The sequence below is a fragment of the Ruditapes philippinarum genome, unplaced genomic scaffold (genome assembly GCF_026571515.1).
Source record: "Ruditapes philippinarum isolate M1 unplaced genomic scaffold, ASM2657151v2 ctg1123_1_1_1_1, whole genome shotgun sequence".
Taxonomy (NCBI): domain Eukaryota; kingdom Metazoa; phylum Mollusca; class Bivalvia; order Venerida; family Veneridae; genus Ruditapes; species Ruditapes philippinarum.
The window spans coordinates 209,797-222,585 of NW_026854207.1; the positions used below are offsets into that span (position 1 = coordinate 209,797).

Genomic DNA, 12,789 nt, shown 5'->3' on the forward strand with positions numbered 1-12,789 from the left:
TGATTTTGTTAACAACAATAAATTGATCTAGTAATCACAAGTACTTTAAAAGTCAAATAATCAAAACATGTTTATATAAGATAAGTAGTTTATGTTCACTTGGTTTGATGCATTATAGGAGAGAAGTTTAATATTAAAATTTAAGTGTAATTTTAGGTTTTGAAAATGCTTGTACATTTTATGCAAAAGAACAAGCTGTCTTGTTTTGCTGTTATGCTTAATTATTAGAAATATTATAACTGACACAACAATTTTAAGTTAAAATGATTTGGGAAAGCTGAAACTCTGTTACAATATTGAGACATAAATGGTGTTTCAGTAAATGTTTTACTGATTTTAAGGCGCACACAAGCAATCAGCTGAATTGTTTGAGATATTGTTAGGGTGCCACATTGTCAGGTGTGATACACAGTGTTAGTTTTAAAGTTTAGGAAATACTGGCAGCACTGAAAGATGTGAGTGTTTGGAGACACAAATTTAAGATTTTGAAAATACTGGAACACCATAAAATTGGTGTGTTTGGAAGTACACAGTGTAAGATTCAGGAAATACTGTATATAACAGTATATTGTAAGATTCAGGAAATACTGTATATAACAGTATATTGTAAGATTCAGGAAAAACTGTATATAACAGTATATTGTAAGGATATTACTGAGCATCATGAGTGGGTCAACAGCTAAGATGGATGCATATGAGTATGAGACAGTAAAGTGCTTCAAGAAACTAGGATGTACTGTGGAATGCATTACAGCATATGGTAAGTTTAACATTTGAGCTGTGTCATGACAAAATCAACACCAGCATTGATCTAGACCAGCCTGCGCATTCGCAGGATCCATGCTGTTTGCTATCACTTTCTCTACTTGTTATAGGGTTTTTAAGCGAACAGCATGGATCCTGATCAGACTGCGCGCATGTGCAGGCTTGTCTTGATCCATGCTGTTCGCAAACCCATTATGTTGGTTTGTCATGACACGGCTCATTTTATTTTTTTTAGTTAAATATCAAAAATTGTTATATTCTTCTATTCCTAATGATTTAAAAAGGCCTTGCCAAAGAAGGTTGTCATACTTGGGATTCATCTAATGTGATGCCATTATAAAAACCAAATTTCTAATAAGAGGTACATGATAGCTCAAAGATTTTTTTAGCTACATGTGCAAATTACAAAATCTTCAAAAAGAAATCTAACCCAACATCAGGATTTGTTCAGGATTTAACTACAAGATTTTTACTGCTCATAAAATATGTGAAGTTTTCTTTTTTTCAACATTGTTAGGTGTAAAAGTTGATTTTTATGCCACCGCAGCATCTGCAATGCGGTGGCATATAGCGATTCACTGGTGTGTTTGTATGTGTGCTATAAAGATTATATAGTGAACTTAAAAAATCTTCATGTGAAAAACCACTTGTCTAATTTCAACCAAACTTGGCAGGATTGATCCTAGGGTGAAGGCTTTCAAAGTTATTCAAAGCATTTCATTCCATGCAGAAATCTTGTTGCCATGGCAACCAAAAGGAATTATAAGAATAAATTTAAAAAATCTTCTTGTAAAGACCCATAAGGCCTAGAGCATAGATATTTTGCATAAGGCATTGTCTTGTAGGCCTCTACCAAGATTGTTCAAATTATAGCACTGGGGTCAAAATTGGCCCCGCCCCGGGGGTCATTGATTTTCACTATATGTACATATAGTAATAACTAAAATACCTTCTTGTCTGAAGGTACAAGGCTTAGAGCTTTGATATTTGGTATATGATATCATCTATAGGTACTCTACCAAAGTTCTTCAAATTTTGCCTCTAGCGTCAAAATTAGCCCCGCCTTGGGGGTCATAGGTTTTCCTTTTATGTATATAGTAAAAACTTAAAAATCATCATCTCGAAAATTACAAAGGCTAGAGGTTAGATATTTTGCATGAAACATTGTGTGGTGAACCTCTACCAAGATTCTTCAAATTATAGCCAAAATTGGCTCTGCACCAGGGGTCATTGATTTTCACTATATACATATAGTAAAAAAAAACAACGTTATTGTCTGAAGGTACAAGGCTTAGAGCTTTTATAGTGGGTATATGATAATTATCATCTATAGGTACTCTACCAAATTTGTTCGAATTTTGCCTCTAGTGTCAAAATTAGCCCCGCCCTGGGGGTCATAGGTTTTTCTTATATGCATATAGTAAAAACTTTTTAAAAAATCATCTTCTCTATATTGACAAAGGCTACAGGTTAGATATTTTGCATTGTGTAGTGAACCTCTAGCAAGATTATTCAAATTATAGCCCTGGAGTCAAAATTGGCCCGCCCAGGGGGGTCATTGATTTTCACTATGTGTACATAATTATAGTAAAAAAAATTAAAAATCTTATTGTCTGAAGGTACAAGGCTTTGAGCTTTGATATTTGGTATATGATATCATCTATAGGAACTCTACTTGAAAAATCTTCTTCTCTGAATTGACAAAGGCTAGAGGTTAGATATTTGGCATAAGACTTTTTGTAGTGAACCTCTACCAAGATGTTCAAATTATAGCCCTGGGGTCAAAATTGGTCCCTCCCTGGGCGTCATTGATTTTCACTATATACATATAGTTAAAAATTAAAAATCTTATTGTCTGAAGGTACAAGGCTTAGAGCTTTGATGTTTGCTTTATACTATCATCTATAGGTCCTCTACCAAAGTTGTTCAAATTTTGCCCCTGGTGTCAAAATTGGCCCTGCTTGGGGGCATTGATTTTCATTATGTACACATAGTAAAAACAGAAACTTTAAAACAAATGGTTTCTGAATTGGAGAAAGCTACAGCTTAGATATTTGACATGAAATGTTGTTAGGTGGACCTGTATGAAGATTGTTTGAGTTAAACCCTTGGGTCAAAATTTTGCCTTGTCCAAGGGGACAGTGACCTACTTTCTTGTCCTTTGATGTACAGCAATGAAATTTTGACCATGTTCACATTTTTGTTTTGTTAAATTGAACTTTAATATCAGGTGACCTAGATTTTGATGATGTGACCTACTTTTGTCCTTTGATGTGCAGCTATGAAATTTGAACCATGTGCACAGATTAAGATGTAAAGTGAACTTTGATATCAGCTGGCCTAGATTTTGACAAAGTGTCTTACTGTGTTGTCCTTTGATGTACAGTCATGGAATTTTGGCCATGTGAAATATGACTTTCACCACCAAATTCACTAGACTCAACTGCATTGATAGATTCCTACTCTGATCTTTTATTTGAATAACAATAGATTTAACCACTAATCTAATAATAAGAATTAGATAGGTCAGTGATCTATGCATTATGGCAATCTTCATTTGTATAGAAACAAAAAAAAATCTGTTCCTACATTACTATTTGAGTGTTGTATTAATGCGGTGGCATAGCGTTTTTCCCAAATGCAATATTGTTATATTCCAAATTTAGGCATATTAGAATATTACTTTAAATTCTAATACTAGTTTGTTTGTCAATGTATGTTTTTGATCAATTTATAATTTTTATGTTAAAAAATGGTTACTTAGTTTTTGCATTGTTTTGTAAAACTTCATAATTAAAAACTGAGATTAAAGGGATACATTTATTATAACAGAACAGTTTGCAATTTTTTATTTTTCAGATGATACATTACTTGTAGCAGTAAAGGGGGATCAACTGTTACGTTACAAGGTCGTCTATATATATGACATAAACAGTAAGCATGGCATATAAGCTATTATTATACAGGATTATTATAATTATAAAAGTATCTTGATCAGGAACTAAGTGTATTTGACTGGAGTGGATTTTCCCAGCCCTGGAGGATCACAAAATAACAGGCACAGCGAGGCTGACTTTGATCTGTTGTAGTAAAGTAAATTAAAGAGCCAAAAACAAGAAATATACCTCCTCTAAACCATAATTTAAGCCATGACATACTGAATCATATTACATGTGCATCTCCATGCAGTATCACACTTATTATTACACTTAAGTGAACTTGTGTAAATGAATTTGCCAATCTTTGAATATGGAACAGGGTAGTCTCAGCCTCAGGTCAGACTGCATGGACGTGTAGGCTGGCATAATATCAGACAACCCAATTAAATAATCCTTATCCCTCCACCCTTATACAGATATCATGTGGGATAAGAAGTCAGTTAATGTGTCACCTGAGGAGAAATTAATTTTAATTTTAATACTGGTTAGTTATCCAGGAAAGTCAGTAAGGTGGATGAACCACCAAGATATGACCAAAAATAATTTGCAATCAGTGTGAGAACCATATAAATAATCCTCCAAACTCTGTGCACTTAAATTATCCTTTGAAATTTGGTACAAATATTAAAAGAAACTGGAGTAAATCAGCAGTGAAAGAAAAAAGTGTAACTGTATTGATTAATAAGGGATGTAACTTTGTAGTTTGGTAGCACAGACATTTACATATCCTTTCAGCAGCTGTTATATTAACGTAATAAAACATATTCGCGAAGGTGGCACTTTTGGGCTTCCGTAGATTCCATATTAATTCCTCAAATTTGGATTAGGCTCCAACATTGAAACATATGCATGGCATAATACAGGATGTCACGTGATCAAGGTCAAGGACGAATTTCGAACACCGCTATTTCCATTTAAAGACGTGTTTGCGTGCGTGCGAATTTGACAAAATTGGAAATTTGAATTCTACCGCCAACACATGTTTCTCACCAGGTGCGTGTCACGTGACTTTTCCTGCCAAAATGTTATATTTTTCAAACAGATAAATGGTCAAGGTGGGGAACAAACACAAAGTTAACCATGTAGGAGACAGCTGCACTGCGTTTATACTTCCGTTTTTTTTTTAGCCGCGCATACATCACCATAACAGACTGCGCATGTCGTCACGTCCTGAAATCGCATGCTCTGACGCGTGCTTTTATGTCACACACCACTAAATCAGAATGTCATAGGGTTGAAACATCGCCAGTAACTGCCTATATGGACTGAGAGGCGACACTTTGAGGTAGGGGGTCAATATGAAAATGCTTGAAAAGGTGGTGGCCGCCGAAAGGATATAACATGCTGAACTTGTTGCCACAACTGAGTATACAATGTAGACCCAGGCAAGCTTGCACATCTGGCTCAATTTTTGTTTTGAAATCCCTGAATGGACTGTTGGAGGACTAGTACTTAAACAGTTAGATAAGTTAAAACAAATATTTGAATATCACTTTACAAGTGCCCAACTGGTTCAAATTATAATATTATCTTTTTCATTCTTTCTGCATGTGCTGTACTTTTCAGAGAACAAACAGAAAGTAAGAGTTAAAGACCCTGATGTCTACAAAGTATTTGGAAAGCCAGTGTCCAAGGTAAATATATAGCAGGTATAAGTGATTATCATCACAAAGTCTAGGCAAGAGGACATACATTTGTAACTCTGTAAAGAATTTTAACAAAATTATGCCTGTTTGTGGATTTCAAACTATGGCACATTTTTTACTATATATTACCTATACCATTAAGATAATGTTAAAACTTTGAATACTAATAATTATATAACTATCATCTCAAATTGCAGGCAAGTAAGTTAAATCTGCAGTAGGTTTTGAGAAATTATGCCCCCTTTTTACTTAGAATATCTAAGTACTCACAATTTTTTGTACCACCCCACAGTTTTACGATAAGGTATTACTATGAATCTTTATTGTTCCTCTTTTTCCTCCCAACATAGTTTATTTAAAAGAGTCTTTCCTAAATTTTCCACTTTCAATTTCAATTTCGAAATACCTAAAATTTCTTATAATCCTATCAATAAGAGCTTTTTTGGAACTGTTGTATCATAGTTTTGAGACCTTTCTGTTGAAAATGTGTCAGGGTTAAATCGTATACATATACATGCACAGTGCGTTAACTGGAGTGCGGGTATTAGTTACCCGCACTCCAGAACATGCCCATTGATTGGCTCATTTTTGCTGGGGTTTACATATTGTGACGGCAGAGAAAGGGAAAGTGACAGAAATGTCATATTCAGATGTTCGTTCATTGGTTCATTTTTGCCGGGGTTTCATATTGTGACAACAGGGAACGTGCTTTTATGTTTGACTATGATACAAAAGAGAAAGAACACCAAAACACTCGGCAATCTGATTAATACTCGGGGGCTACGCCCCCTCGTACAAATCAGATAGCCTCGTGTTTCGGTGCTCTTTCTATTACTTGTAATTCAATTATCAAGTACTTCATATAAGGTGAGCAGGCTATCTGATAGTCAGCTTATGTTTTTTTTTTTTTTTGTTTCTTCAATAAAATATTATTTGCTTTGTTACAGATGCATCCAGTTCCTGAATTTTCTTTGTTACTGGCTGTGTATGGTAAGTGTATTTATCATGTTGTGATAAGTATATAGTCTTAAAACCATTTCCTGATTAATTTCATTTTTAGTTCAAAACTGATTCATTTTGCAATTTTATTTAATGTCAGTGATTATAAAATTATAATTTCAAACACTAAGATTGAGCGTCCAGCAGTGAGGACTGGTGAGACTCGTGAGACTTCACGGACCTGCAGACTGACATATAGCACTGACTTCTCACACAATAACCTTTATTAAAAAATTGCGCTAGAAGTATGTAAAAACAGCATAATTGAATGACGACCTCAGACTTATTTAATCTCTCGCCTTGCTAGCTTAGTCTTTAAATGCGTCTGATGGTGCTTCTACAGATGTTAATGCAAGAAAAAAATTCATTAACCTCTTTGTCATGTCCTTTTGTTGACTAATAATTTCTTTATTTACATTAATTATACTCCTTTTAAGAAGTTTTATTAGTTTAATGTATTAACAAGTTATCTGGTTAGTGCACTACGCATACGTTAAAGTTTATTAGTACGTATTTACAATATTTTAATTGGTCAGGCGTGGCACAGACGCGCAACCAATTTAATTTTGTAAATACATACTAATAAACATACTAATAAACTTTAACTGGCTTAGTGTTTTAAATTATTTTTATGAAAAGTCGATTTACTTGACTGATTAACAGTTTGCCGATTTACCAAAGTAAATGTGTTACGATTCATTTGAAATACTGCAAACCGATTGGACAAAAAATAATTTCTAACACTAAGTGACAATATAAACTATAATTATTATATTCCCAAAACTGATATTTAAAAATGCAGACTGAACGTGTCATTACGTATAGGTTAGTGTTTAACAATATGTATTAACAAAAATAATTGGTCAAGCCTGCCGCAGGCAGGCGACCAATTATTTTTGTTAATGCATATTATTAAACATTAACCTATTTAATGATCAACATTATTTTTTCAACCAAAAACAAGGCATTTCACTAAATCACTGATAGCTCCGCCCTTTCGCTCTGCAAGATGTCTACACCTTGTCAAGTTTCTAACATTTCACATTTAGATAACCTAAATAAATGACCCTATCAACAAATAATCAGGCACATTTTTTACTGAAATGTCACAGAATTTATACCTTTATCTACAGTACGACTATCATGCTAAAAAAAAACACGAGGAAAAAGATGCAATTTGGTAAAAACAATGGAGTTAATGAAATGTGTACATCCTTTATAAATAAATGGAAAATGTGAGAAAATACATTATATTAATAATTTAAACAAATAAAAATTTACACAAATTCGTTATTAGCTTTAAGTTATTCACTAACATTTAAAATCCCTATTGATTTCCTCATTTGAAAAACAGTTTTTCTGTGTGTCAATCTATTTTTACAGGTGGAGGGGGTTCATTTACAATTAGTTTTCCAGCCAAAAAATGTAATCATTTTATTCTTAATACTGCAGTTCATTTCTATCAACTGAAAGAAAATTTCGTGTGGTTACTTTTTCTAGAAAAAAAACAGTCAGCAATTTGTAACAGACATTTTTCTTAGAGTTAAAAGGATATAAAAAAAATTACTATGTAATCATTTGTCTCTGCATGCCCCACATGTATTATCTATGTAATAAATTAATTGATTATATCCTCACATTTAGAAACACCTGACCTCGCTTAATTGTTTTTTTCTTGGCATTGTTTTGCTAACCTAGATATTTTACAATTCAGAGTGCAAATCACACCTCTAACTCCTCCCTAATATAATGCATTATTGAAATTTGTTAGACTGCGGTTAGACGACAGATTAAGTGAATTTTATTTAGTTAGTACACATTAACCAAAGTTAGACTTAGCAGAAATTTGAAAAATACTACAATGTGATTGGACAAAAAATAATGTTGATCATTAAATTCATGATTGTGCCCATATTTGTTTATTTGAACTTTCTATATTATTTCAAACATTCCTGATGTCTTTTATTACAACATATATTATTTCAAACATTCCTGATGTCTTTTATTACAACATATATTATTTCAAACTTTCCTGATGTCTTTTATTACAACATATACTATTTCAAACTTTCCTGATGTCTTTTATTACAACATATATTATTTCAAACTTTCCTGATGTCTTTTATTACAACATACACTATTTCAAACTTTCCTGATGTCTTTTATTACAACATATATTATTTCAAACTTTCCTGATGTCTTTTATTACAACATATATTATTTCAAACTTTCCTGATGTCTTTTATTACAACATATATTATTTCAAACTTTCCTGATGTCTTTTATTACAACATATATTATTTCAAACTTTCCTGATGTCTTTTATTACAACATATATTATTTCAAACTTTCCTGATGTCTTTTATTACAACATATATTATTTCAAACTTTCCTGATGTCTTTTATTACAACATATATTATTTCAAACTTTCCTGATGTCTTTTATTGCAACATATGTATTTATTACAACATATATTATTTCAAACTTTCCTGATGTCTTTTATTACAACATATACTATTTCAAACTTTCCTGACTTCTTTTATTACAACATATATTATTTCAAACTTTCCTGACGTCTTTTATTACAACATATACTATTTCAAACTTTCCTGATGTCTTTTATTACAACATATATTATTTCAAACTTTCCTGATGTCTTTTATTACAACATATACTATTTCAAACTTTCCTGATGTCTTTTATTACAACATATACTATTTCAAACTTTCCTGATGTCTTTTATTACAACATATACTATTTCAAACTTTCCTGATGTCTTTTATTACAACATATATTATTTCAAACATTCCTGATGTCTTTTATTACAACATATATTATTTCAAACATTCCTGATGTCTTTTATTACAACATATATTATTTCAAACTTTCCTGATGTCTTTTATTACAACATATACTATTTCAAACTTTCCTGATGTCTTTTATTACAACATATATTATTTCAAACATTCCTGATGTCTTTTATTACAACATATATTATTTCAAACATTCCTGATGTCTTTTATTACAACATATATTATTTTAAACTTTCCTGATGTCTTTTATTACAACATGTTTCAGACAATATGCTGAATGTTCATGACCTAGAGACATTTAAATCTAAGAATATGCCTCTTCTGAACACAAGGGGCATGAATGTAATGGCAGTAACAGTACAGGTATGATACTTTTATACTCATGTAATGTCAGAATGCATCTGTTACCATAGTAACCAATAAAATATATTAATTTATTTGTATATAAATTTTACTCTGAAATAATCTTTCTAATTAATTTTGTTGTTTTTGTATGGATATGACTTGTATGGAGTGACATGTGTATATGAACCAGTAATGAAATTTTAACAAACAAACACTTAGTTGAAAGGTTGTAAGTGTAATATAAAAGATAATTCTTGCCAATCAGCATTTGGGATTGTTTAGAGACAAATTACGTGTCACTGACTCTATCTCTATATTATATACATGTAATGATCATATTCTATTTTGAATTTAGACCAGTTCATTGTTTTATATGTGATAGCAAAATGTTGAAAATTAAACTGTCAACTATATGCTGCATCAGGTCAGATTGCATAAATGTGTAAGTTAACCTGGTTGTGATTTTGTGAACTACTGGCACTGTAAAGTCACAAGTTTTGATACGGTTAGCACTAGAAGGATTGATTATATGTGAAAAAGTTTTTCTTTCTGTGAGATTATGATATTATATAGCAGTTGGAAAACCTAATGGGAGAGAAAAATGTTGCAAAAGCTAAGTTATCGTTTCAGAATGAAAAAGATTCAAGTGGTATATATGGTACAAATCTGAAAGTATGTGTGGCAGTGGGCAAGAAACTTTTGGTAGGAGTCAGATTTGTATTGTTTTTCCTTTTACTTTTTAACTACACTTCAATAATGTATCAGTTAAAGTTCCTGATAGTGAACTGAAAACTGAAATAATATGAGCCGCGTCATGACAAAACCAACATAGTGGGTTTGCGACCAGCATGGATCCAGACAAGCATGTGCATCCGCGCATTCTAATCAGAATCCATGCTGTTCGCTATCAGTTTCACTACTTGTTATAGGGTTTGTAAGCGAACAGTATGGATTCAGATCAGACTGTGCGGATGCGCAGGCTGGTCTGGATCCTTGCTGGTCGCAAACGCATTATGTTGGTTTTGTCATGATGCGGCTCAATTATGTTTCTAATACACACCATCAAAGAAATAATGAATATGTGGAACTTGATTGCATTGTTGCTTGTCAAAATGTGGAGGAGGGGAGAGAATTGGCCTTTCAATTATTTTGTCAAAATTGACAAATTTCTTCTTTTGAAAGTACATTGTATAGATTTACATTTTACAGATTCTTGAGTGGACTGGAGACTCTTTCATAGAACTAAAGGTCAGTATAGATTTTTTATTATTGTATTTTATTTTAAACCTTAATTAAAAAAAAAATAAAAAAAGCCACAAAACAACAATTTTTCCTAAAAATTATTTGTAAGGCCACGTTTTAACGTGGAAAAACTCGATGTTGGGTAATTCCAAGATTTTTCATCATTTTATGTTAATTTAGCACTGGCTGTGTGTGGAAAAAATGGACTTATTTAGGCTGTGGCTTGCATTATATATGTATATGAAAGTTACTTATTCATAATTTTGTATATCTATATATATAGATAAAGCTAATACAATTAGATATCCCAAACATTTTACGTAAGTGACTACTGCTCTGGCTACTCGTCATTAGAGGCATATAGCACTATATCTAGTTTTAAATTTTTTGCACCTACTGTAAAAAAAACAAAACATCACTGTATATATCCCAGAACAGCCAATATTTAAACAGTTAAGCTGTTTTTAGCCAATAATAAGTCATAGGGAAAATATCGCTTTAAATTTAGTTTTGCATATTAATACATCTACCATCATTTTATGGTTTGAACTTTTTCAATGTTACCTTGATCTTGCTTAGAAATTGATTAATACAAAATGAACAACTCAGCCCATTCCCGGAATATTTTAACCTAAATTCAAACAACAGTTTAAACACCCCAGAATATTTTGTTCAAGATATGCCAGGACTGTTAAAAGATGTAGAAAAATTCACAATAGTCTATTCAGCAATTTTCAACAGCTTTCAGGATTTTCAAAAACTTACATTAAATGTTATAACATAATGTATAGTACAAAGCATCGGTATGGCTATAGTTCATGTGTACAAAAAAAGGCCGTAAAAGGCACCTGTGACTCTTGGTACACTTTTGGGATGCAAATCATAGATGCATCTGACCAAAACAGCCAATTTATCTTCCCCACTTTATAAAATTACCAAATATGGGAACTTGTCGACATCTGCAGGCTGGTATCACTTACAGCTGATCTACAGTCATCACCTGAAAAACCCTTGATAATAAATAAGATTTTATAAATAAGAACCCCTTTGTAAAGTCTGATGAATATTAAAGCTACATGCCTTGATATGAGCCAAAATATTTCAATAAAATCAAATTTCAGAAAAATGTATTGAGTTTTAGGAAAAGTAAAAATTTCCAGATTCAAGTAATTATTTACATGTTTTGTGCAATTAAAGACTGATTTTTCAGTATTTGTACTATATTTCTACTGCTTTACTAACGCATTAGGGGCTATTTTAGCATATTTTAACTCTTTTTGGTAATTTACATGGGTTTCAAGTGCCATTGATAATGTGTAAATTGCTTCCTTTTGATTCCTTGACGATATTATTCACTTAAATACATTTTCAAATTTTTCATGAAAATTAGCATGAATCTGGAGGCATGCTGCTTTAAGTGGTACATCACCCTAAATACTTATTTTGCAATACACCCAAGATTGAGGGAAATGGTCATACTGTGCAGCTGATACTTCATAAAAAAAAAATCACTTACCCCAAAAAAAATGAATCACAATTTTAAACATGTGACTATTTTGATATAGTTAAATTAGGAAAATTTTACATGATTACAATAAAACAAACAATTTCTTATTGTTTTCTGATAATATCTGACAAATGAATTAAGTATGGCATTTCTGTAGGAGTTGATGTCAATACAACATGAGACTTTTGGCACATTAGTCCAACATGACAGCATTGACGCCAAATTAAGAATGTGTTTGAACTTAGGTTGTGATTGAAAAATGGTTGTACTGGGATACAATGTAAATTAATACCATAGATATATAATTGAATTTGTGATAATTCATTCAGTGTTTTGTATAGTGGGCTTGTCTTGTTTTGATTTTAAAAAAATCCATTATTATCATTTTTTGTAATGTAAAAAATACTAAAACTGAGCAGGCTCACCTTCAATAAGCTTAGGCAGATTTCATGAATGTTGATGATAACTGCACAGTATGCGGCCAAAGCCCCATGAACATAAATCCCTTAATTGCTGCACAGTATGCGGCCAA

At 32.0% G+C, this 12,789-nt stretch overlaps 1 protein-coding gene across 2 annotated transcripts in view; it reads left to right on the forward strand.

The window, feature by feature from the left end:
* Positions 1-514: 514 nt before the first annotated feature.
* Positions 515-12,789, forward strand: part of LOC132739439 (vam6/Vps39-like protein) — a 44,944-nt gene continuing 32,669 nt past the window's right edge. The window contains exons 1-7 of one of the 2 annotated variants that reach the window (XM_060727160.1): positions 515-760; positions 3,625-3,699; positions 5,271-5,338; positions 6,298-6,340; positions 9,429-9,526; positions 10,139-10,210; positions 10,718-10,756. In XM_060727160.1, the coding sequence (XP_060583143.1) occupies positions 664-760; positions 3,625-3,699; positions 5,271-5,338; positions 6,298-6,340; positions 9,429-9,526; positions 10,139-10,210; positions 10,718-10,756 (492 nt within the window). In that variant the 5' untranslated portion in view covers positions 515-663. The remainder of the gene's footprint in view (positions 761-3,624; positions 3,700-5,270; positions 5,339-6,297; positions 6,341-9,428; positions 9,527-10,138; positions 10,211-10,717; positions 10,757-12,789) is intronic. The other variant, XM_060727159.1, reaches the window with a different exon arrangement.